General features: G+C 33.8%; 2 protein-coding genes across 2 annotated transcripts in view; one reads left to right on the top strand and one right to left on the bottom strand.

Annotated features, from left to right (window-relative positions):
- Positions 1–24,194, bottom strand: part of mam (neurogenic protein mastermind) — a 63,566-nt gene extending 39,372 nt beyond the window's left edge. The window contains exons 1-2 of the mRNA XM_072541755.1: positions 23,407–24,194; positions 16,729–16,936 (exon numbers count right to left, since the gene is read on the bottom strand). Of these exons, the coding sequence (XP_072397856.1) occupies positions 16,729–16,923 (195 nt within the window). The 5' untranslated portion in view covers positions 16,924–16,936; positions 23,407–24,194. The remainder of the gene's footprint in view (positions 1–16,728; positions 16,937–23,406) is intronic.
- Positions 24,195–25,162: 968 nt separating this feature from the next.
- On the top strand, positions 25,163–25,679 carry LOC140448192 (bolA-like protein DDB_G0274169). Its single transcript, XM_072541305.1, has one exon. It carries the CDS (start codon positions 25,236–25,238, stop codon positions 25,590–25,592), a length of 357 nt encoding a protein of 118 aa, XP_072397406.1. The 5' UTR covers positions 25,163–25,235; the 3' UTR covers positions 25,593–25,679.
- Positions 25,680–27,284: the final 1,605 nt, after the last annotated feature.

Genomic DNA, 27,284 nt, shown 5'->3' on the forward strand with positions numbered 1-27,284 from the left:
CTATTTGTAAGAACCAAAAGCGGTCTTAACTTTTTATACAAATCGCAGTGAAAAGTTCATGTTAGGATCAAAAGCGTCAATCTCCATAGCTCAATGCGTACCACACACGGCAATCTCAGGTGTGGGCAATAAGAACCACGTAGCGCACGTACGTGATCAACACAAGGTTAGATTTGTTGCTATTATAATTTGTTTTAGTTTTGGGAGTCGTTACATTGCTTTTGTGCTTTTTCTAAACTGTATTTGTGTCTAAGAAATTAGTTTTATATATACAACAATAATTGTACTAATTTTTTATCATGGAAGTTAATGCGTCTCCTGTCACACCAACAAAGGCAAGGAAGCGAATAAGACAACCTTAAACATGGAAAAAAAACGTTGCAAAACGTCTAAGTTGAGTACTCTTGTGAATGTTAATATTCCATTTCCAAGCCGTTCTTGAATTTTGATATTTTGTCTTTCGTTTTTGTTAAAATTTGAACCCATTTCAGTACTTATGTTCATATTTATTTTTTGCTGTAGATATTCTGCGAAAAATATGCCAGAATACCCAACATGTGGTCTCAATTTAAAAACATATAAGTGCTGCTTGCTGAAAATGAACGATACAGAGAAATTTCATAGCTTATTCTATGAGACCAAAGATAAAGCGACTCAAGATGCCTTTATTTTGAAATACTGCACTTAAAATCGTACTGTTCGTCGTCTGCCGAAAAATAAAAAGTATTCTCCAAAGAAACACCAGGTAAAATGTCTTATCCTTAATTTTTTATCCAAGGAGAAAGTTCCAGTGTGCCAAGGAGCGTTTTTCAACGTGCTAGGGATAACAAAACACGGGCTTTCCTTTGTGATAAAACGATTTATTAATGAAACAGGTCAAGTAGCGATTAAACACAGAGGTGGTGATTGAAAAACTGCGACATATCGGGATAAGCTGAAAGGAGTGCAAAAGTTTATAAACCAATTAAAATGTACTGAATTCCATTACTTCCGTTCAGTAACAGAATGTATCTTCCATGTGAACTCAGCGTCTCAAAATTGTATTTAATGTACACTGCTCAGACAATTCCATCGGAGATTGTATTTTCACTATATATTTAAAGGAAAATATAATTTGAGCTTTAAAACTCCAAGAACAGATGTTTGTACAAAATGTTTAGAGTTAAGTGAATGCATTAAATACGAAAAAAATGACCAATATAACATTAAACTAGTGACTGAAAAACGGCTCCAAAACTTCGAGCCAAAGCATTTTTCTAATTTCTTCAAGAAAACAGAGAAGACCTAGTCACTTTGTCGTTTGACAGCCAAAAAATATTGGTCCTCCCCAAAGCTCCTGATCAAAGTGCTTATTATTAAAGGCAGCATTATTTTTATAACTTTACTGTTGTTGAAGGTTCCTCAAAGTCTCTACTTTCAAAGGAAAATGTATTTTCTTACTGTTGAACTAAGGACATGTTTGGCAAAGCTTCAAATGAAATTTCCTCTGCAGTCTTTCATCGACTCAATGACACTGATTTTGGTAACATGTCAAAAAAGGTACGACTGCTCGCCGATGGATGCAGGGACTAAAATAAAAACTCGATAATGATTAGTATGTGCTGCAAATGGTTAGTTGACAGCGCACCACCAAATGTTAAATTACTTGAGTTAGTTTTTCCTGTAGTTGGTCATTCATTCTTACTATCTGATACAGTTTTCGGTCAAATTGAGTAGACCGAGAACGAGAAGTAGTAAGAACACCTGGCGAATACAAGGAAAGTATTTCCGAATTTTCTACGGTCGTTGATATGAAACAAAGCTGTGTTTACGATTGGAAGTCTGCTATTCAATAGGTTCTTAAACCAGTAAGAGCATGGGATTTTCAGTTTAAGTAATGTAAAAGGTAGCCGAAGAGCTACCTCCTCCAGCCGAATTCCAGCTGATTTTCCAGCCAAATTATGAAAGTCTAAAGTGCAATCTAATTGGCTGAAAAATATTGAATAAGAACAGGCTCATTTTCCCCTCTTTTTTGTAGTATTTATTGCTATTTTATAGCTATATATAACCAGCCGTATATTATAGAAAACTTAATTGACGCTATTTTATTTCAGTACGACTTTGCTCCAAAATGAATTGTATAACAATAGACAAAAGTGGTACGCTGATGCTTTTTAGACTAATTAAGTTATGCAACAGAGGTGTTCTCATATACACTACACCGTGAATAATAACCCATACAATCTGTTAATTTCTATAAAAAAAGCGGTGAAAAAAAAGCAGTGGCATTATAGAGGCAGTTTGGCATAAAAATTGCACGATAAAAACGTGCAGCTAGCAAAAGCGAATGCAAAATAATCGTCCGTCTAAAAATTCTTTCCTAATGTAAATATATACTCTAGCTTTATTTACTGAAACAATCTTCAATATAATACAGTATCTATGACCCTTTGAGGCGTATCCAAAAGATAATTTTCTAAGATTTTACAATATATTATTGTTTCTTTGCGTTTCTCCTTCTAATATAAGTTTGGACCACAACCGAAAGTTTATGCTCACAAAAAGAATGGAACTAGACTTTAAAATATCATGCAAAACAAAAAAATCTATTTTATCTCAAGATGCGTAATTGCTGGACATAATCAATGTCACGATTATATATCATGAAAAAGAAATAAACGTCTATGAATTAACATCATCCAGTTAAAAAATGAGCTCTCGTTTTTTGACTACCGAAAAACGCCTCGTCAACTCTCTTACACACCCCCTTCGTAAAGAGCCGCCCCTGAATGTTTAGAATAATTAATAGGAGGCTCGGGAGGAGTCGGTGTAGTAGAGAGCAATATCGGAACGGATCTAGTCTCGGGTCGTCGCCGAAAATGAACGAGGGCGAACAATGAACGTGAAAACAAAGTTTCGCTATGACACCGGAGCGGGAGCGCCGAAGGGAGAATGGAGACACAAACTACCTACCTACTTCGATCTAAAAACTACGATTGAAGTTGAAGATTCGGATTATTATGAGAATGAGAATGGCAACAGGCGACACAAACTTCTACAACAAAGTGCGGTGCTGTGCGGAGAGGGCAGTGGCAGCACGCATTTTCGTACGCTTGTAAAAAATAAGTAGATCACAGAAAAAAATATGATGTAACAGAATTGGAATACTGGACAAAAGCTGCGAAGGATGAAATTGATACAACAATTCATAAATATATAAATTTAATATAATGTTAAAACCCACAGTGGCAAAACAACTACAATTAGCTAAATTTATATACAGTGGAACTTGGTTATAGCGTCACTGAACAGTTCAGTAAAAAAACGCAATAAAATCAAACTGACGTTATAAAAGAGGTAGAAAAAAAACGAAATTTTAACGAGGCAAAATTTTATTACAGCATTATTTATTATTACAGCTGTATTTAGGATAAAAAAGAAATAAAACATATGTATATGAAACGTACATTTTTTATGAAAAAGTTCTCTAATGCTGAAAAAAGTCAGTTATTTTCTTCTGCACAACCCTTTCCGAAAAATTAAGTTTTTCTGTAGTGTACTTAATATTCTGAGTTTGGTAGTTGTGGATATCTCCCTGAGCTGCTAAAACCTGGATATGATCTCAGCAGCCATTGCTTCTTGGATTGTAGGACAATCAACGCCGTCTTCTTCTTCTTCTTCATTACCTTCATCAACATCCATTTCCACATTTTGCACTTGTTCCACGATTTCTTTATCACTTTAAACTTAAAATGTTTCTACATGATCGTCTACTGAAATGTAGGAGTCAAGATCAGTTCCAAACTCTCTCTGGTTTACATTAAATTTTTGTATCCAGACTGACAAAGGTATTAAGTCATCTTCGTCAACATTCTGAATATTGGGAGAAACTACAGTCAATTTAGCTTGACGAAAGCACTTACAAATTGTCACTGACGTAACCGCGCTCCACGCATTGTCTAAAAATTGAACTGCATCAATAATGGTAATGTTCACGGGTTCCCCATTGTCCATACAAAAAATCATCCATTTCAAAAGCTGTTTCCGATAATGGCACTTTAAACTTCTTATGACTCCTTGGTCCATAGGCTGCAAGACACTCGTGCAGTTAGCTGGTAAGAAAACAAGGTTGATATTGGTCAAATTAAGCTTGGGATGGGCTGCAAAATTGTCAACTAAGAGAAGAATTTTTGTTTTTTTCCTTGACCCACAAGAGAGTTCCTTGTCCCACTTTCTCAATTCTTCTTCAAAGATAGCGGAAGTCATCTATGCTTTTTTGTAAGATGTGTAGTTTACAGGCAGTGTTTTTATGTTTTTGAAACATCTAGGTAAACTTTTCCCAACAACCAAAAGCTTTCTTTTCTCTGTACCTATCATATTTGCATAAACAAAAGCCGTGACTCTTTGTTTTGAAAGCTTTCCACAGACACATTTTTGATTTTTGAAATTTAAAGTTTTGTCTCGTTAATTTGTAAAAGACACCAGTTTCATCGCCAATGAAGATATCTTCATCCTTGTATGGTTGCCTTAGTTGTGGCCATGTCTTTTGTAACCAATCACCTGTCACGTTTTCGTCCACAAATTTTGTCTCTCCAACAATTTTCGCGAAGGAAATTGAATGCCGAGTTGAAAACGATCTAGCCATCCCTTAGAGCATGTGAAATCTTCACCAAATAGTTTTCCGAACTCTGTAGCTTTCTCCTTTAAAAGTGCACAGGAATTATCAGAACTGCGATATTGCCTGAACCATTTGACTAGAGCTGAATCTACATCACCACGAATGCATTTCCTAATTTTTTTAACATTTTCTCCCTCCTCATTAAAGGCTATTAAAATGTTGTCCTTGTTTTTTTAGGATTGAGCCGACAGTGGAATTAGCAAGTCCAAATTGCCGACATAAAATCAGCAATTTTTTTTGACCACTTTCAAATACTCTTATAAAACACACTTTATCTTTAATAGACAAAGCCTTCCTTTTAGTACTACAACTTACCATATTAATAAATAAAAAGTTAATTACTAAATTAAAATCTAAAAACAAAACGAGCCGAACACAATTTCACGGTAGCGAAAATTTCTTAAACTGACTGTTCTGAAACAGAAAATTTGACTGTTAGGATGGCACTGATAAATGGGAAATCGTAGAACTGTCAAGGTCACACAACTGTACACAGAAGGGATAATCGGGTTTTCTCACATTCTTGGAAGGAATAATGCCGCAAAGCCGAAACCCATTGCACTTTATTCTTCATAAAATAAAAAACGACAACCTACTGTACAATTTTATGACGCTATAGACGAGGCTTACTTTATTTTTAGACGATAAAACCGGGTTTTTAATAATGTTATCGAATACCGAATTTTTAATAATGTTTTTGGCCGGACCTATTAAAAATTGACGTTACAACCGAGATGATCAGTTCAAAAGTTGCATTAAAGTGTAACAAAAAAGTTATTAGTAAAACATTTTAAGTTGAACTTTCATATCTATACTTTAAAAGAGATTTCTAAATCAGCACACATTAAATATGGTTTTTTACGAAATAGTTGTCACTGAAAAAATTGGAAGATTCCATTTACGTGACGAGGGGTGACTTCACTTGGTGTATTACTCTTCCAGTTTTCTAAGCATATAGTCTATATCATTCTCGACTTCAACTAGAATGGCTTGGTCATCAGCGAAGTGTATCGTGTACAATCTCTTGTCTTCGATTAGGATGCACATATTGTAGCACTTCTTTCTCCACACTGTGAGCGCCTCATTCAGATATATTTTGAAGAGTGTAGATGCCATGAAGCAGGTTTGCTTTAGTTTTGATTTTATTCAATATTTTGTTTAGTATTTATTCTTTGCTTTTAAAGAATGTTTTAGTCATGATTTTAGCGGACGTTACAAACCAAGCCCTCGCAATTCTTTAGTCAGCTTATTAGTATGCTCGTAACACTTCTCTTACTCTTGCACAATGTATTTCAGGAAGCAGGAATGTTGAGAAGACAATAAAACTACATAGTTGTAATTTATGAAATAATCAAAACACATCGACATTTCAGTGACTCTGGTTATCGAGGCTATACCTGCGAATTCCTGCATTAAATAGATCGGGCACGTCCATGGAAATCGATATGTAACAATGAATAGCGGTAGGCGGCGATGCACTTTCAACCGTTCGACGATATTGGCACAAGTTGCGCGCCGTTGCCGTACGTTCGAAATTCTCTTTTTAGGTTTCTATTCATTTTTTGTCGTTTGTTTATCACCAGATTGATCCAATAAAAAGGATTGTTTAGGTGATTCCGCGGGTGGAGCCAGTGAAAGCATCGCCAAGTTGCGGAAAGTGTTGTTACTCAATTATGATTATTATAGAATCGAAATCTACCTACTTTTATACGTTTCTCGTTAGGTTAGAGAGAAGACATTTTCTGGTCATTATATATATATAAAAAAGGAAAAGTGTGCAGTTGAAAGTTTTAATAATATGTCTCAGTATAATGAACTAACATACCAGAAAAGTAGAGTATGGTTTTACGAGTAATATGAACTTACATTCATTGAATCACTGAAATTAAATTAAAAAACAAATCATAAATTTTGTTTTGTTTTTAGGTGACACTTCTGTGGATACTTGGTGAATGCCGACAGAAATGAATACTTCTTATAGTCGTTATTACTATGTGGGTGAATGAAATTTTATGTCTGCTTATCACTAAATTGTTAATATTTCTTTATAATAACACCACACATTTAAGTTCTTTAAAAGGAAATCGCACACATCTTATGGAAAATGTAATGTCATTCAACTGGAATAAAACATACATGAATAGATTCTGGACTTTGATTAATACCGGTGTAAATTGATGTAAATAAATCTAAAATCAAATGGATATGTGCTTGAGTTAGAGTGAGAAAAGAGATTTTGTTAATCGTCAGTTCATAAATATTTTCTGCTGGTATTAAGGCAAAGTACCATTACCCAAGTACCTTCTAATCGGCTTAAACTGTTTTCAATAGCGACTAGACTAATAGGCCCCAAAAATATGATTGCCATAAACTTTAATTACAATTTACGCCGTTAATAATCAAAATTCGGAGTTAGCGCAATGATTTTAATTTCGAGACGAATCTATTCATGTAATTTTTATTGTATTTGAGTTTCCTTTGTTGGCAAAGTGGAAGCATAGCTTTATTATCGTCTACGGACGGAACGATGCTTTTTAATTTAATTTATTTTATATTACTTTATTCGATTCGATTTTATTTAATTTATTATATTGAATTTTATTGAACTTTGTTGAATTTTGTTAAATTTTATTTACTTTTAATGAATTTTATTTAATTTTTGTTAATTTTATTTAGTTTTTGTTAGTTTTATATAATTTTATTTATGTTTTATTCAATTGTTTTTAATTTAATTTGATTTTATTTACTTTTATTGAATTTTATTTAATTTTATTTAATTTAATTTTATTTATTTTATCGCATTTTGGTATTTTTTTTTTATTTTATTTAATTTTAAATCAATCTAGTATATTTTATTTTATTTTATACAAATATTTTAAAATAAAAATTAGCCAACTCGATCCATTCGTTCTCGACTTGTTATAAAAACGTTATAAAAAACCCTTTAGTTACTCATTTCACTCTTTTTCTTTAATAAAGTCCTCAAAACAATTTGATATAATTTTGCTTTGTCAGAATGGTAAATGGTTCAAGTAAATTTGGTGTACACGAACCCCTGTGATCACGACAGCTTATTGACTAAGTTTGAATAACATTTCCAATGGACACAATTTCTTTAAAAAACATTTTTCTTTGGTTATTAACTGGCTTAATTTGTTAAACCTTGAAAATTTACAGATAAGAATTTGATTTTAAAGAAAACAAAGCAAATTGCTTTCATAAATTGACTGTAAGTGTGCTTTATTGCATTTTTCTATTCACATAACAAAATTTCTTTAACTTAAGGATGCTAAAAGCAAGTGGCAACGTCGCTACGGCCAATGGCACCGCATCGGAATATCGGTGGAACATCGGCATGTCCGATGGCACTGGTACAAGGCACAGGCCAACGAGTGGCCGATGGTAGGAGTGAGAAGAGAGTCGGAACGACAGGGGGGCGAGTGGGTTGACGCGCGGACGGCAGTCGACAACTGAACCGAACGCCCTAGCCTTGCTTGATGAGAAATATCTTCTCCTAGAGGACAAGGTGTCTAGGAGAGAGGTCGTCAACTGCACGTGATCTGCAACGTTTTTGATATTACTGTTTGAGATGAGGAAAAGAAACGTTTTTTGCCATATTTTGTAATAATTATTACGAACACTATTGACATAAAGACCAGGGCGGATCTGTACAAATCGACTAAATTTTGGTGGTATTCGAATTTTTGCAGAAATGGTGAAGTGATAACTTCAGTAATATTTTATTATCCTCCCTCTCAAGTAGGTCGTCGGGAACATTACTAAAACCATAGATTTTTTCTACTTTCCTTGTGTATTACTTTAAAACAGCTTATTTTAGAGCAGAGTCATATGGTATAAAGCGTCAAATATATAACTGAATTATACCAGTTATACAGAGATCCAGATATTCTAAAATTTATTACGGGGCAGAAACTTAGATGGGCTGAATACATCGCTAGGATGCCAGATAATGAGTACACGAAGAGATTTGATATTTTCAAACTCAGAGGGCATAAGAAAACATTAAAATTCTGCGGATCAAAAGACGGATGGAAGTTGCTATGAATCTACGCGAGTAGCGGCTTCTCTGCGAGTAAGCCAAGATCAAAACAAGTTAGGTTTGTCCCAACGCACCGAAAAACCGTCACAACATGGTCATGCTCTTGCGAAGTAAACAAAATACTTTCCGTGAAATGAAATGAAAAAGACAGTCAAGATTTGATTTCACGTACAAAGCGTCTATGTATCTGTTTATACGTATTTCGCTTTAATAAAGCTCATCAGAACAGCTATTCATAGGCGTTCTCAACGTGAAAAATAAATCTTTCCTGTCTTTAAGAAGCAACAATAAAATGACATCTGATATTAAATCTGAATTTAAAATACTTTCCATCAAAAATTGACATCATCGAGTGATGATTTCGTACGGATCACTTCAGAAATCGGGCAAATGCAAGTGCTCTTAAGACTGACTTGCGCAAAACGGTACAAGCAGTTTCCTGACGATTTCTGGGCCGTACCTATTGTCGTAGTTGGACAAACCTATTGTCGAGCCAATTATGATAATAATGTCCTTCTCTAGAGGAAGAAGATTATACACGTTGCCTATTTTTGACGTTTTTCTAAAAAATCTATTCTCTAAAGCTCGGAATTTTAATTTTTAAATAATAAAAGGGATAGTATTTGTTAAACAAAATAAATTTGAACTAAAATGAACTTTTATATTAAAATACTTTATTCGCTAGAAGTTTAATGGGTGTACTTCCGGCATAAAAGTTGCAACAAACGGTGCATCTTTACCGCATAAAACCCGGGATTTATTGGAGCCGCGCGATTCTTTAATGACTATCCATAGTGCAATTGACCTTTTCCTTGCGAGTTTATAGTAAACTCGTTTGATGGCAACTGGAGGAGAACGTACCAAGATTGAAACAAATTTTGCATCTTGCACTTTCCTCAAGTTTCTATTCCGCATTCGCTACACCGCTATAACCACATACAACAATAATATAACGTTCTTTTCTTCAACATAAATCGTAGCAGGTAGTTAAGGTAAAAAATGTCGTCATTTACCTGAGATTCCACGAAAATTGTCTTCGGAATTAGAATATTTCTAACGCAACAATTTATCCGAGGTTTCTGAGATTTTTGACTCATAAGTATATACCAAGTTGTATGAAAACTAGAATTTTTTATTTGACAAATTTAACAGAATATCTGTTGGCTCAAGGTTAGATTGATAAGAAAATTAAATTTTAGAGAACAAAAATAAAAGCGCAGCGTAAATTTTAGAAGTTTTATTGCATCGAACAACATTTTTGAATTTCCTAATTATAGAAAATATTTTATAACGTAATATACACTATTGATTAAACAGAATAATAATAAATTTAAAAAAACGCATAGAATATGTCAATAATGGTGTAAGTTTGTAAGTAAAAAAGCAACAATGGTGGAATTCATACTTAAAAACAACTTGTAGGTTTTATAAGATATTATAAAAATTTTATGGTTACTTGACAAATACACGACCTAACGGGAAACAAAAAACTAAAATAGAACACTACTGTTCATAAATTTAATTGTCTAGTGATTTAAATTTACATTGCGTCTTCATTTTCGAAAATTTTTTGTTGGTGGTCGAGAGCATCTTGCAATGTTTTATAGCCCTTTTTCTATCCGAATTGTCGAATAAAGGCCTCTCCCATTTCTCGCCATTCATCCCTGTTGTGTGCTAGGCGTTTCCACATTGGTCCTGCGACTCTTTTGATATCGTCGCTCCAGCGCATTTGAGGTCTTCCTCTTGGTCTCTTCGCATCGTACGGTCGCCAGTTTTCGACTTCTTTGTTCCATCTACCATCTTCGAGACGTGCGTTGTGTCCAGCCCATTTCCATTTTAATTTAGCTGCTTGTTTCGCGGCGTCCTTTATTTTTGTTTTGTTCCGGATTGCTTCGTTCGTTTGCCGATCTATTAGTGAGATACCAAGCATCTGTCGTTCCATGGCTCGCTGAGTTTTTCGAATCTTGTCCATGTTCTTTTTTGTGAATGTCCAGGTTTGAGCTCCGTAAGTGAGAACGGGAAGGATACAAGAATCGAACACTTTGGTTCGAAGGTTTTGGGGTATCTTTTTGTCTTTCAGTATGTATGAGAGTTTTCCAAATGCGGCCCATCCCATTCTTACTCGTCTGCTTATTTCGGTAGTTTGGTTTTCTTTGTTTACCTTGATATTCTGACCCAGATATATGTATTCTTCTACATGTTTCACTTTTGTTCCTTGGATGGTTATCGTCGGTTGATCATCTTTATTCGACATTAGCTTAGTTTTACTCAGATTCATTTTCAGTCCTTTTTTTATGGATTCCGTATGAAGCTCATCGATCATCGTCTTCAGTTCTTTCCAGCTGTCGGCTATTAGTACTACGTCATCTGCATATCTTAGATGGTTTAAATACTTTCCATTTATCGATAGTCCCTTCGTTTCCCAATTTAGCGATTTAAAGATGTCTTCAAGTGCGGCAGTAAATAGTTTTGGAGATATGGTGTCTCCCTGTCTTACTCCTCGGTTGATTTTTATTGGCCTCGTTTTCATTCCGTTATCCATCGTGACTACCATTTCAGTGTGTTGATATATATTATGTATTAATATCCTATATCTAGAATCTATTCTGCTGTTGACCAGTGCTTCCTCAATAGCCCATAATTCTATGCTGTCAAAAGCTTTCTCGTAGTCTATAAATGCTAAACAGATTGGTAAATTGTATTCGTTAACTTTTTCTATTAGGACCTTTAGTGTGTGAAGATGGTCACATGTACTGAACCCTTTTCTAAATCCGGCTTGCTCTACTGGTTGATATACATCGAACTTTGTTGTCAATCTATTTGTAATTATTTTTGTGAATGTTTTATAAAGTTGTGATAGTAGTGATATTGGACGATAATTTTTCAGATTTGTATTGTCCCCTTTTTTGTGTATTAATATTGTGTTAGCAGTATTCCATTCCTTTGGTATGTTTCCTTCAAATAGACATTTATTAAAAAGTATTTTTAGGTACCTGATGACTTCTTCTCCGCCTTCCTTCAACATTTCTGCCAGAATTCCATCACTACCCGGTGCTTTATTTCTTTTCAATTCTTTAATTGCATTTTCTATTTCTACTTCGCTTATTTCGGGCATTACTTCAGAATTTACGTTTGTTATTTGTCTTTTCAGATTTTGCTTTGAAGAGTCGGGGGGATCGTTTCTTCGGTATATGAGCGGTATAACTCAGTATAGAAGTTTTCAACTATGTTTGATATCTGAGCTTTGCTTGTTTCTAGTTGGCCTTGTTGATTTTTCATAGTTATAATATTTTTCTTTCCTAATTTCGGTTTGGTATATTTCAGACTTCGATTTTTCTCTATCACTCTTTCTACATGTTCTTGTTGATGTTTTTTAATATCGTCTTTTATCTGTTTTCGTATGGCTCGATTAAGTTCTTTGTATTCTGTGGTATTTCTTTTGTTTAGTGCCAGGAGCTCTTTTCGTTGTTTCAGCGTATTCTTCGATTCTGCACTTATTTTGGATTTTATTAACGCTGAGTTGTTCTAGATTCAGTGCTTGGGCGGTTTTTAATTTGCTAGCATATTTTTCTTTATCGACTTTTAGCTTTTCTGTGTCTATTTGTATCGTGTTATTAAAGTTAATTCTACGTTTGCTATACTTAATCCTTAGTTTAGCTCTAACCATTTGCACCATTTGCATCTTGCAATACACGTATCTATTTCATTTCAACGTGAGAGGTCGATAAGGTTGAGAGAGTTGCGAGATTGTCAAGGGTATTAAAGATAGAATTTATAAGGTTTATGGATTAATTTGTTCGATTATGAAAAAAGGAACAATTTTTGATTATTTGTTTAAAAAGGAATGTGGGATATGAAGTGCTTCTTATTTGTTTTATATGATGAGAGAATCTGGCTCAAGTTATCAATGTCAGTTCTTTTATTTACGGGTGCTGGATCTTTTAGAATTTGGTAAATTTCAAGGGGGATGACTTGTGATAATTTTGTTGTTTGCAAAGTATGTTGACGTTTGTGAAGTTGATTAGGTGTTTGGTTGAAAGAGCTTGTTGTGCGAGGGTTTGGAAATCCTAATGTCGACCATCCTAATGTCTCTTCAAGGTCGACTAACGTCCCGCAAAAGCGACAAGTATTCAGTCTTTTGTAGGTTTATTTCTAGTTCATTTTTTGTGTATTCCTCTTCCTAATCCACAATGAATTGTGAATTAATTCCATATAAACGTAATATTTACTTCAAGTATTGCTGTAAATTGAGAAATAAACTCGTTGATAAGACAGCTTTGTTAAATGAACCGATTCGAAAAATGAATATGTAATACCTTACATCGTTCGTTCTATACCTCTTTAAATAGCCGATATTCTACCGTAAAACCAGCGATAAAGTTTTCAAGGTTTAAAAACAAATTTTATCATTAATAGGCAGACGTGAAATTGGAACAATATTTTTCGAAGGTTTATTTTTCGTAAATAAAATGATATCTAATGTTGATTAAAGCAAATACTGTTCAATCGTTTGTTTACGAAAGGGCTCGTGTCATAAAATTTTTATTTTCGTACATCTAAAAACCCATTAAGGTAAATGTGGGAGTAATTGACACTTTAATAAATTATTCTTCTTCTTATGGTGCCCTATTCAATTAGTGGATGTTGGCGACAATTCTGGCATACTAGTCTCGGTCTTGTGTAGCTCTAAAGAATGCATGGGCATCGATGTTTGTCCAATCCCTTATGTTTTTAAGCCATGAGTATTTCTTTCTTCCGATGCCCCGTTTTCCATTTATCTTCCCGTCCATAATAAGCTTTAAGAACTGGTACTTGGAATTTCGAAATATATGACCCAGATAAGCAGTTTTTCTTCTTTTTATTATTGGCAACAATTCGTTCTCTGCCCATTAGATTTAATACTTCGACATTTGTTGTGTGATCGGTCCAGGGAATTTTAAGTAGTCTTCTACATACCCACATTTCAAAGGCCTCCAATCGGTTCATCACATTGTCCTTTATGGTCCAGGTTTCTACACCATATAGCAGTATGGAGTAAATGTAACATTTTACAAAGCAATATCTAAGCGTCAAGTTAAGGCTGCTGTTGCTTAACAAGATTCTCATATTAGTAAATGCTGTTCTGGCTTGCTGAATCCTGCTACGTATCTCTATGTCTGGATCTAGATCTTCAGTTATCCAACTACCGAGATATCTGAACTTGGGGACCTTTTGGATGTTCTTATTGTTTACTCTTATATTTAATTGCCTATTTTGTGTTCTGCTAACCACCATTACCTTCGTCTTGTCTATTTTAATCTTCAAGTCCAGTCGTTCTCCTTCAGTGTTTATTCTATCTATTAGTCGTTGTAGCGCTTCTTGGCTATCAGCTATTATGATTGTATCATCAGCATAGCAAAGATTACTAATAGTCTGTCCGTTCATTTTGATTCCATCTTCAGTGTCACTTAAGGCTCTATCGTAAATCGTTTCAGAGTACAGATTAAAAAGGAGGGGTGACAGAACACGACCCTGTCGTACACCTTTTTCGATTGAGAAATATGATATAGATTCCAGTCCTACTCTCACAGATGCCACTTGATTCATATAAAGGTTCTTTATGATTTTAAGGTCATTCTCATCTATCGAACGATCCTGAAGCAATCTTACTAATTCTGAATGATTAAAACAATCGAACGCTTTCTGGTAATCTATAAAGCATAGGAAGACATATTTTTGTTGATCTCTGCATTTCTGAAGTAGGACAGTTAAGCTACAAAGTGCTTCTCTTGTGCCAAATCCTTGTTTGAAACCGAACTGTGTGGGGCTAATGTCTCTTTCACATCTGTTGTATATTCTTGTGTGATTTATTTTTAAGAAGAGTTTTAGGCCTGGCTCAATAAGCTGATCATTCGGAATTGGTCGCAACTATTAGCGTTTGGCTTTTTTGGGATTGGTATAAAGGTTGATTGAAGCCAATCCTGTGGTATTTGAGCGGATCCATTGTCTTCACTCTATATTGTTAGAACCTCTATATATTAATAAATATGTATGCTAATAAATTACACAACTTGAAATACATAATATAATTTAAAGAAAATTCCAATCTGCTTGTTCATTTTTTACCAAGATATTCTTCAGACAAAATACTTTCTTCTAGAACTAACAGATATCATTAGTTATAATTGAATTTTTTCTATTAGGTGTTTAGAAAATGGGGTTCAATAGTTGACAAGTGTTCTAAAAAATGACATGTAAAGTTGTAGTAGTTGACATCATATCATAAAAATTATATTTTTCAAGGTTAAGTATGTTAACGTTATTTATTTAGAGATGTATTAGACATATAAATAAAAATGGTTATTAAATTTCAAATACATTTTTAAAGAATAGTAAATTTTCATGATTTATTAGATTTCCTAACATTGAATACTTAAACTAATATAAAAATATGAAGAATACAAAGCACACTATTTGTCTTCTACTGTAGGCCACTTAAATTTTCCATCCTCTTCATGTTTGAGGAAGGAGATCTCATAATCGGTATTATCTGAATCTTCCTCATCATCAGAAATATTGATTATCTGGTCAACAAAATATTTATTCGTTTTCTTACCCAAAAACTTAACAAGCATAAAATCATTAATGCTGAATTTCTTTAATAATTCTACCTCTATCTCACTTGTTATTAACTCAAAACTAACATCATTTGTGGAGGAACCAGATTCCACCCATTCTTCACCTGAATCACTGCTAGAACTGTTAACCTTCTTCTTTTTCTTTGTTCTTTTTGTTAACTGTTAATGCCTCTGTCTCTGCTTTCTTTAGTTTTTTGTTGCGCTTATTTTCTGCCTTTCCTTTTCTTCTTTTTGTTTTTCTTTGTTTTTTTTTGTATTACAGAAGGGAGTTTTTTCTTGGAATGTCTTTTCAAAGTACGAGGTTTCTCTTCAGGCCAAAACAGGACGGATTTAAATGGAGATGGGATTATTTTACCCCCATCCCCCTGTACACTGGAGCTTTTATTGCCGCGAAAGGAAAAAAGCTTTGAGAAAACATCCTGCCAGGTCCGTCAACGAATTGAAGGAAAAATTGCAAGAAATATGGGATTGGTTTACATTAGAATTTTGTCAGAACTTGCTAAAAACTATGCCTCGAAGAATTGGGGATGTCATTAACAACAAAGGGGATGTAACTCAGTGGTAAACTTTCACAACTTTTCACAATTTATTATTATTCTGTTTATTCAATAGTTTTCATTACGTTATAAAATATTTTCTATAATTAGGAAATTCAAAAATTTTGTTCAATGTATTAAAACTTCTAAAATTTACGCTGCGCTTTTATTTTTGTACTCTAAAATTGAATTTTCTTATCAATCTAACGTTGGGCCAACTGATATGGGAAGGGACTCCTATACTGGTACTGGTATAAATAGTACTTAGATAGAAATATAGTCGACACCGCATCGGAACCAATTCAATGAAAATTACGCCGAATGTATCACAAAAATTCAAGTATCAAACTCTTTTCCCGAACAGTGGATTAAAAGAATGGACGAAAATCACTCCGCTGTTTATATATCCCTTATCTTCTCGATTTATACTCAAAGAAAGTCTTTTCTCCCCTCATTACGCTCCGACTGGAACGCATCCCGGCTTTGCCTACACCGCACCGTTTCCTCCTCAAAACGGTTATACACCAGGATCAATACCGGACTCGTAGTTGTTGCGAGAGAGTATGTGTATGTGTGTGTGTGTTGTTGATCCAGGTCGAAATTCTATTAGGTGTAATCGAGTCACGGCCAGGGGCTGCGCGGCGAATCACCTATCGGAGGAGTCGTTACGACAATAATATATGGCTGAAGCGAAGGGCTACATCAGAAAAATTAGAAAAAATTGTTACGAAAGGAATTAAAGTAGACAAAAAAACTTATCACGTTATCACGCTTAGGCTACGTGTAAAACAATTCCTCCGTTATTACCTTGGTTTTATCATTCCCTTATAATTTAGAGAAAAATAAGAAAGTACTCACCACATGTACGCTACTCTGAATCGATGAATCCTGGTGCTTCTTCTCGGCTTTGGTCTTGGGCACTCTCTTCGCCTTTGCGTCCAAGTAGCGCTGCTTCAGCTGCAGCGTGTCTTGCATATTTTGCTCACAGTGGCCGCTGAACGATTGATCGAACCGCGGCATACAGTCGCTCTGTCTTCTACGGTAGCCCTCCATGCGACGACGAAGTCTGAAAATAAAAAAAGGACACTTTTTAGACGACTATTTCACTAGACTATTTTTAACTAATAAAACGTCGTTACTGATGTCGCAGAACGTATAGCAAGGCTCAAGTTGCAATGGGTCAAACATGTTGCCCGAGATAATCCCGAAAAATGGACACAGAGATAACAAACTGGAGACCAAGAGAGAACAGGCGAGGAGTAGGCAGACCACAGAAGAGGTGGGCAGATGATATCAAACAAGTCGCGGGCAAGCAGTGGATGAGAATTGCCAAGAGTAGAAACCAATGGAAGCAAATGGAAGAGGTCTACGACCAGCAGTGGACGAATACAGGCTAAAGAAGAAGAAGAAAACGTCATACCAACGCCACGTTTTATACTGACAAAACTCCTTCATCTTCAAAGTGTTCAAGAAAAAAGAAAACTCAGTACAAAAGCATTATCCACCGAAGAACTATTAAAAATCATCCAAAGCTACGACGAGGAAACCCCCGATGCAGCACAAAAAAAGTTTTTCAATTCTTTGCTCATTTGATCTTGCTTGGAGAGGCAATGGGGCCGTAAACTGCAAGATTCACGTTTTCCAGAAAGAATTTGATGTTATGGGAGAATTTACTGGCCGAATTGAATACAATAACATTCTTTCCAAAACAAATCAAGGCGGTTCGAAAGGTTTGGCAAGCAGCAAATGGCTGGTAAGAAATTCATCAAACGAAAATTTATGCCCAGTTAGATTATTTTTGAAATTATTGGAAAAAGGGGGAACAAATCTTTTATCAGAGACTCTTTCTTACCGTTGATCCCAACTGGAAGGATGGATCTTGGTTCAAAAACTGTCCACTTGGAGTCAACACCGTATCTAAGTGGACCAAAATGTCAGCTGAAAAAATTGGAATGGATACAAAAAAAAAACATAAAATAACAAACCATTCTCATCGATCTTCAGCTGTGTCAGGATTGTTCAAGCAAGGTTTTTGTGAACAGGAGTTAATTAAATTAACGGGTCACTAAAATGTAAGTTCTCTAAAATCATATCTGCAGCTGGATTCCAGTCACCACCAGAAGTTGATCTCGAAAATCTCATAACAACATAGCTTATAATAATAATTGTACATTGAATATTGTTAACAAATAAATAAAGATTATGTTTCGATGATATCGTGCATTAATTGTTTCGTGAATAGTCTTGTCGAATATCATTTGAGAGAAAATTATTTACCGGCAAAATTTTCTTCTGGTTTTATTCAAATTTGTTGCCTTTTGGCAATTTTCGCTTATGAAATTTTGACAAAATCACTCGACTGACGTCTCGTGATAAAACTGTCAAAATTTAATCGACATCGAATCGATGACAATCGAAAACGTGGAAACTTTCTTCTAAAGGATCCTGCAGTAACTTGCTATCAGTTCCCCTTGTAATTATGGACTACGACAGCCAAATAGATAAATTGATAAAAAAATACTCCTTCAGCAGTACGCTTATGACCTGACTGTCCTTAGTATTTTAATTTGGAGTATCTAACGTAACATACATATAGATATACAACACATCCACAAACATAGGCAGTCACAGTCAGAACCAAGCAAAGTTGAAGGAAATGAATGTCACTCACGTGTCACGTGACTCGACCATTTATGAATTATTAATTACATCCAATTGTTACTTGTCTTCGAATGTATACCTTTTTACAATTAAAAAAAAACGTATATATATATGCCAAGTAATTGTTGTTTTTTCCTGTTTTTTTTTTAAATCTTGTACTGGAGAGGACGGACACCACCAGAACTACCTAATATTTATCTCAGAATAACTATAGTTTGGAGTTGCTGTGAAACATTTCGCGAAAAAGTAAAAATAATTGTTTTTAAAAAAAAAGCAGTTGTACAAAAACGGATGTTTTAATTAATTTCATTGTGCCAAATTGGCTCTGTTTAAGTTTACTTGATTAATAACATATAATCTACACATAAAATGGATACTTATGTGTTGATAAATCAATTTTATCGCCAACTCGTTCACAGGCTTTATCTTTGTTTTACTAAAAACGTAAACAAGGAGACAGTAACACCAAAATAAAAATTAATTCAATGATAAAATAACTGCCCTAAAAAGTTTTTTGATATCAATATTGTTTATTAAAACAACGTCAAAATTTTTGGTGATTGAAAAGTGTTTTTTACTTGATGACTATATATAACAGATATGATGCACACGGACAGTGATGACAACCCGTCAGAAGGTAAGAAGAGAAAAGATAGAGGGTCAACTTCAGCTTTCTTGCACAACATAAAAACTGCCAGAACCCCAAGCAAAAGAAAACCAAGGGAAGAAGATCAGGACGAAGTTATGAGTATGTTCAAGAAGATGATGGGGGAACTGAAAGAAATCAGGAATGAAAATAAGGAATATACAGAAGAGATGATAGCGCTGAAAAAAGAAAATATAAAGATAGAGCAAGAATTGGAAGAAACAAGAAACATATTAACCTAAAGTAGAAAGAAATGAAAAACAGATGAAAAGAAATAACATAGTAATTATGGGTCTACCAAGAGTCGCAAAAGATGAAAGACTCTTCAAAAATAACGTAAAATATTTTATACAAAAGCACCTAAAAGAGGATGTCGAAATAGAATCTGCAATGAAGCTAAAAAAGAATATATGTCTGGTACAAATGAAGGATTATAGTGAAAAAATTAAAGTAATGAATGAAAAAAGCAAACTTAGATTTCTTACTGGAGAAAAAATCTTCATCAACGATGACCTGACCGACAACGAAAGACACATGAGGCAGGAAATTGTAACTAAATGCAAGGAATTAAGAGCTGAAGGTAAAAACGTGAAGATAGGGTACAAAAAACTAACTGTGGATGGCATAAAATTTGAATGGGTCGGAAATGGTACTTTCAAACGAGAAAAGTCTAGAGATATGGACCCAAAAAACGGCATCTAGTAGTGAAAAAAGAAAAAGACGGCCCATTATGCCGACAGACCCTAGAGATGAACAAGAAAATGAGTTTGCACATAAATAGCAAAACAAAAAATAAGAATACGTACCTAAATATTGCGACATGGAATGTACGAGGAGTATATGAGGAGAGAGCATTAATTAACCTAATAGAAGAACTTAAAAAATATAAAATACACATCATAGCAATACAAGAAACACATTTGAATGGATACAACATTGAAAAGATTAGCCCATGTACGTGGGGCTAATCGTGGTGTTTTATACAAGTGGAGGCGATAATAGGAATTTTGGAGTTGGTTTTCTGGTACATGAAGACGTGGAGCAGGTAAAACGATTCGTAACAAAATCTGACAGAATGTGTGCAATTAGAATTAAAGGAAAAGAGAACATGATATCGCTGATAAATATACATGTTCCAATAGAACAAAAAGGAGAAAAAGTGAAAGATGAATTTTATGAAGAATTAGAGTCATTGTCTGAAGAAATGCCCAGACAAGATATTATAAATTATTATAGTCGACGCCAAGATCAACAACCGTTCAAATGTTTATGCTAAAAAAATCCTGATCAATTTTTATGAATACAACATTTTAGCACAAGTACTTTTCACTGATTACAAAGCTGCCTACGATATTATAGACAGAAACAAATTAATAGAAACGCTTAAAGAATTCCAAGTGCCAGAAAAAATGGTAAGATTGATAAAAATGACAACTAGACAAACCATTTGTGTCGTAAAATGCAACGGTATAGTCTCAGAAGAATTCGAAGTGAAAAAAGGTGGTCGCCAAGGAGACCCGTTGTCTACATTGCTATGCAATATAGCTCTAGAAAAAATTGTAATTGTAAGTGGGATAAATAGGTCCAGCACTATTTTATACAAGGAGCACCAATGCTTAGCATACGCTGATGATGTGGTTCTCCTTGCAAGAAATGGAAAAGAACTGGCAAACATAGCAAAAAGACTGATTCGGGAAAGCTCTAAAATGGGACTGAAAGTTAATATTAATAAATCGAAGTACTTACATGAAAATCTCGAGCAAAAACGGAATACTTAAACACCAGGGGATCCTTTAAATTGGAGGTGGAAAATGGATCAGTTGTAGAATTCGAGAAGGTGGATGAATATATGTACTTAGGTACTCCTCTTGATCAGACATGTAAAGAAGAAACAGAAATCAACCTGAGACTGACCAAGAGCAACAGGGGTACTGGAGCCAAGAGCAAAAAAATTAAGGCCTAAGATATATTTCGTAACACAAAAATAAGAGTATACAAAACTATAATTAGACCCACAATGCTATACGCTGCTGAGACATGGACTATGAACCAAACCATACAGAACAGATTGGAAGCATGAGAAAGAAAGATACTTCGCAGAATGTTTGGTGTAAAAGTAGTAGAGGGAGAATGGAGAAGACGAAGTAATGCAGAAGTGTACCATTTGTATGCTAACCCTACAATAACAAAAGTAGTGAAAAAACGTAGACTAGAATGGCTCGGACATCTAGAAAGAATGCAAGGTAATAGACTAGTCAAGAACATTGCTTGGAGAGTACCTGAGGGCAAAAAAAGAGAGGAAGACCAAGAAAGAAACGGAGAGATGTAGTGATGGAAGATGTCAGAGAGATGGGAATCAGAGATTGGAAGCTGATAGCTAAGAACAGAAAATGATGGAAATTATCCATCCAGTAATGGGCCGAAAAGGCCTGTTAATGCTGTACATACATACATACATACTTGTTTAGCACATGGAATAAGAGTTGTCGAAGAAGTTAGAAAAAAGTTTCCTTATAAGAATTCAACTTTATAAAGAAATGCATCCAAATATTCCACTTCCACCAGAACCCGTTGTAACACAATGGGGAATATGGTTGGAAGCCGCTTTTTTGTATTCAGACTATTTCGTAGATTTAAAAAAATATAATTGAAGCTTTAATGGATGAAAACTCCCAATATCTGCTAGATGCTAAATAAATTTTTAAAAACGAAGTTCTTCAACAGCAACTTTATATTTATAGTCCAGTCGTCAGAGAGTTGACCCCTAACAATCATACGAACAAGCTGAATTTTGCAGAGAATAGTAATTTTGGGACCCCAAAAAAGATCCAAACAAGTATACCACTTTTACCCCCGGTCTTCTCCCTAGGGGGATAAAAACAAAAAAAAATCGATTTATCAAGAATGTCTACACATTAGAAAAAAATATTTCAAATAAAAAATGTAGCTGAGATAATTTTAAACAAAAATATTTATAAGCGTTTTATGTGTCGAATGAACCATTCTCTTGGAAACGATGCTTGAAGTGATCATCTATTTTGCATGTCAGTTATGCGTGCGAAATCAATGTTCAATAAAATTGACCAGGATTTTTTCAGAATTTACTTCAATATATTTGATTTATTGTGACTATATTTACATCATAGTTGGTTCTTGCATCCTGGTTTCCACCCCTTTCTATCTCGCCAGTCATGATCCTATAGCTGCTTTTCAGTCATGTCTTGTCTGATGCCCATCACCATGTCTTTCTCAGGTGTCCTCTTCTTTTCCTCTTTACTGGTCTCCTCTTCATCATTTTCTTAGGCCACCTGTACCCATTCATATGTCTTACAAATCCATACCATCTCAAACTCTAGGCTTCAATGATGTCAATTATGGTTGTTTCAATATGCATTCTTTTCCGTAAGTGTTAGCCTACAAAAATGTCTCCAAATCCCATTTCCATTGACAGTACCTTTTTTTTTAACATTCTGTCATTTGTCAGACATTAGCTTATAAGGCTTTCGACTGTGGTCTCATAGATTCCTTTAGTAATAGTAATTGTAACTCCAAGATACTTATATGATTTAATATTTATAATTTCACAGTTGCCTAGCACTACATTACTATGGTCTTTATATGTATAGAAATTTATTGTAGATAGTAAAAAAATGTCAAATATTTACTTACTGTTCAAAAAATGAATACCTAAGTGTATTATGAATGGACCTATAAGAAAAGTTATAAGAAAACAAAGGGATTGTATAGAATGTATATAAAATATGATGTAAAGTAGCTAAATTGAGTAATTCAATTAGAAATAAACAAAATAAAAAGGGGTCGAAGGAAGTTATAATTTTATTTTTAAGAAGACGAAAAACAATAGGACTCGAATCAAAAATCTAAAAAAACAGGTAGAACAGTATGGAACTAACTGATTTATCTGAAATTTAATCATGTAAAAAGCAAGAAACGTTATTAAACAATTTTTCAAAATAAAATCCTAGCTACAGAAGTAGAATTTGAGTACAAGAAACAGATATTGAGTTGTTGACATGATAAAATGCAACATGTAGATGAGAAAATTAACAAAAAGTTAAGAAGTATAAAAAGTCTTACAGAAAATATATGAATATGATACAGATCTACAGACCAGTACAAATGAGAAAAAACAAGACTGTCATAAGATTTAGAGAATATTATTTTATGATGTTCTTTTCTACATAATGAATGAGAATATGTTGGCTTACCTTTCCACTAAGGCCTGCTTAGGAGTAACTTCACTGTTATGAAGACTGGACAGTCCTGGGGGCTGGGGGACGACGGGGGGCCCCGTGGGAACGTTCCCACCGCCGTCTAAGCAACCCCCTGGACCAGGGATCCCTCGATCCAGCGTGTCGCTGCCGACCAGTCACTGTCCCATCACATCGCACAAATTCCCGACAATTCACAGTGCCCCGTAACTACACATAACCTCAACGAAAAAGTATTTCATAAAAGTTGTTTAAAATAATTAATTCGACAACACGAAGTCTATCAGATCGACTTGGTCATTGAACGGTATCCAAGTGCATTTTTCTAGTCTTCATTTTGACTGAAATTGTGTATTCTGATTGCCGAGAGGGATCAGGATTTTTGAAAAAAATTGTAAACAATAAGTTCAGTGCACTATTTAACAGGTTGTTTGACGCAAACCAAATAACATTCGCATTTCGCACTTCATCGACGTACCGTCTCACAATTAACTATTTTTATTTTTAACTCACAAACTGATATGAAAATTCGAATACAATTATTTTTTTGTAAACAGGTTATAAACACTGTTTTGTCACTGAGACACTGTTCCCTATATTTTACACATATTGTTAAATGAAACTTCTGTATCCTTCAGCTAATCTGCATACGTTCTCTTGCTAACAATGCTTTAAGAATGCAATAAAATTTCTCAATGAAGTTTCACAATCACTTTTTTAATAGCAGAACAGACATCACAACTTTCGTCTTTATGAGATCGCGGCCATCTTCATGGCGTGCCAGTGCAGCCACCTGTCAAAGTATAAACAGACAGAAAGAAAACAAATTTTTTAAATCAGCACTAGCAACTACCAATACAAATAACTGTATTTTTAATTACATACATTTAGAGTGATCAACAAAATAGTATTTTATTAATAATTATAATTATTAAGCGATAATTGTATAGATTTGATACCAGGTTGTAGAATTTACAGAGTAGAAGTAGATAAAACTATAATATCGTGTTTCTAAAACATGTCCCAATGATTTGAACCTAATTCATTTGATTTTGGTATTTCAATAATTCACTTAAAATGCAAAAAAGACAACAACAAACTTAGACAAACTCAAGTACATAATAAACTTTAGGATTATGAAATACCCGACACGTTTTTATAGTAGTTTTTATAGTATCACTTATCCTTTGAAAAAAGCATAACAGAAACAATTTTATTCCACTTTTTTGTTATTTTATTATATAATAAAGATAAAAATATACGATTTTATAAAGAAATTAAACTAATAACTTGGTTTAATATCTTTGTGATTTTAGCAAAAAAATCTACCTGACTGTGAGATATGCAACCAGTAATACTACATATACATTTCCACTCGAAAAATGAATTTTCTGTAGTTGGCCGTATACTATATATATTACAAAAATTTTATATTAATAAACAAATTGTATATAATAATTTTAACAGATAAATTTAACAGATTTAGTAATACTAGCATTTATTATCTATTTTTTTTTATAAGAAATGTTTTTACCTAAATAAAAAGATTCGGTATTTGTTTACATTTGTAAGTGTCCCTAAAATGCGAATTTTTTTGGACTCAGCCTGAAAATTGGAAAAAAGGGCAAAATTTCCATTTGCCTAGCTTTAAAAATCCGACTAGCCTTACTAATGTGATTACAAAAAATTATTAAATTTCAGTCGACTATTAGTTATGCAAATAAAAATACAGTTTAGATTTGACGTTTGAAGTCTGATAATATAATACAAATGTATTTTTAGGTTAGATTGTTCAGATTACAAAACAAAAATTATTATTAAATGAGATGTTAAAATTGTTGACAACGGTTCGCAAGATGAGTACAGGTAACAAAATAACCACTTCAATTCAGAATAAACTAGAAAAGCAGCTAGAAACCGTTCATTTACAAGTAATAAACGAATCGTACATGCACAACGTTCCCAAAGGAGCCGAAACCCATTTTAAAGTATTGGTGGTCTCTGAAAAGTTCAAAGATCTTCCCTTGATCAAGAGACACAGGGCAGTAACCAGTGTTTTAAAGGAAGAGTTGAATGGAGGTGTACATGCATTGTCTATAGAAGCTAAAACGCCTGAAGAATGGGATAAGAGTAAAAAGGTTGTAGAACCTAGTCCTCGGTGCCTAGGAGGTTTTGGCAAATAAAATTGTTATATTTTTATTTATTAAAGAGTAAATTATGGTATACATATGTTATTTTGTTCATTTGTAAATAAAGTTTTTTAATATCTATTATCTTTCTTTATATGTAATGTATCTTACAACAGACTTGTAAACTTATACATTTATAAAGCAACTTAACAGTTCTTTATACTCTGTTTACATACTAGAATTTAAATACATTAAATCCAAAACTCTTCAAAAGATACCAAATATTTGTGATTAAAAATTAATATGAATAGTCATGTAAAAATGAATCTTTCACATGCCTATTCTTTAAATTATCTTCATTGATGATCACTATGCTCTAAAGTAGAACAAATTGTTCACTCGTGAGCTAAAAATGATTGACTAATATTGTAATTTGTAATATTTCTCCCTTATTTTCAATTTTCATGCTTGAAGAATTTAACATTATTATAAGTGACTAGAGTTGGGCACGTTATTTCAGGTAGCGATTTAGTAACATCTAGAAATTTAAAACAATATTAGAATGAAAATGATAAAACGAAAATTAGGAACACAAAAACTATCTAAAGATAGTAGTGTTGAAACACTCGTATGTATGTAGGCGTTAGGTCTAGTATTAACAGACCTTTTAGACCCATTGCTGGATGGATAATTTCCATCGGTTTCTGTTCTTAGCTGACATCTTTCAATCTCTGATTCCCATCTCTCTGACATCTTCCATATTTCAAAATTAAATTTAGGTTGCACATTCTTTTTCCGTTTAAGCTTTTTAATTATTGCATCTCTCATATTAATTCTAACCAAAAAATGATCAGAGTCTACGTCAGCCCCTCCGTAGCTACGTTTTCACATTTGTAATGACAAAATAGAATGCACTTACCATAAAATATCAAACTCAAATATAAAATTAGTTGTGAAAACTATAAATAAAGATAATAAATAAGATAATAAAAATAAAAAATATAAATAACTTCAGAAAACGTCCACAAGCGTCTTTTTTGTATCTAAGTATTTCTTTTTGATGTACTGAGTCTAGAGCGTTTATAAAAATAACATTGTGTCTTTACTTAATAACAGGCGGTAGCTGGTTTGTCTTTAGTTTTATGCGTGGAAGACAATGATGCTAGATAAAAAGTATGCGTTTTATCGCCAAGTACTAATGACGCATTGGTAAAGAACCATGGACTCAACTGTATACTAAAATAGTCTCTCGTAAATGGCGATCAATAATTTTTCAATAATAAAAATATGAACGGATGATTGGAAAAAGATTCCTGCGAACCATGGTTTTGGAAAATAAAAAAAAAACTGTTTTGCGCCGAAGCCGCTAGTTTTACAAAAACATTTCTATTGAACATTTGTGTACTTTAACAATGTACATTTAATGCCCAAGTATTAACAGTCCATGCCTATTAGATAAGTAGTTATTGATATTTGAAAGTACAAAAATCTTATCCTTTTTCCACCCAAAATCGAAAACATAAGTAAAACAAAATAAAACTAAATTTATAAAGAACTAATTTTTAATTCAGAAACAAACTTGAAACAAATGGCATTTATATTCTTTTTGGTCTTCTGGGTTACTGTTCTCTCTATTTGTTGTAGGATTTGTAAGTATATCATCATAGAAGGCCCTGTAGTTTTCTGGTATATAATGTATTATTTTGGAAACATCTTGTAACTTCTTGGAGTTGATAGGAAGTTTGC

Source organism: Diabrotica undecimpunctata, chromosome 8 (genome assembly GCF_040954645.1).
Source record: "Diabrotica undecimpunctata isolate CICGRU chromosome 8, icDiaUnde3, whole genome shotgun sequence".
Classification (NCBI taxonomy): Eukaryota; Metazoa; Arthropoda; class Insecta; order Coleoptera; family Chrysomelidae; genus Diabrotica; species Diabrotica undecimpunctata.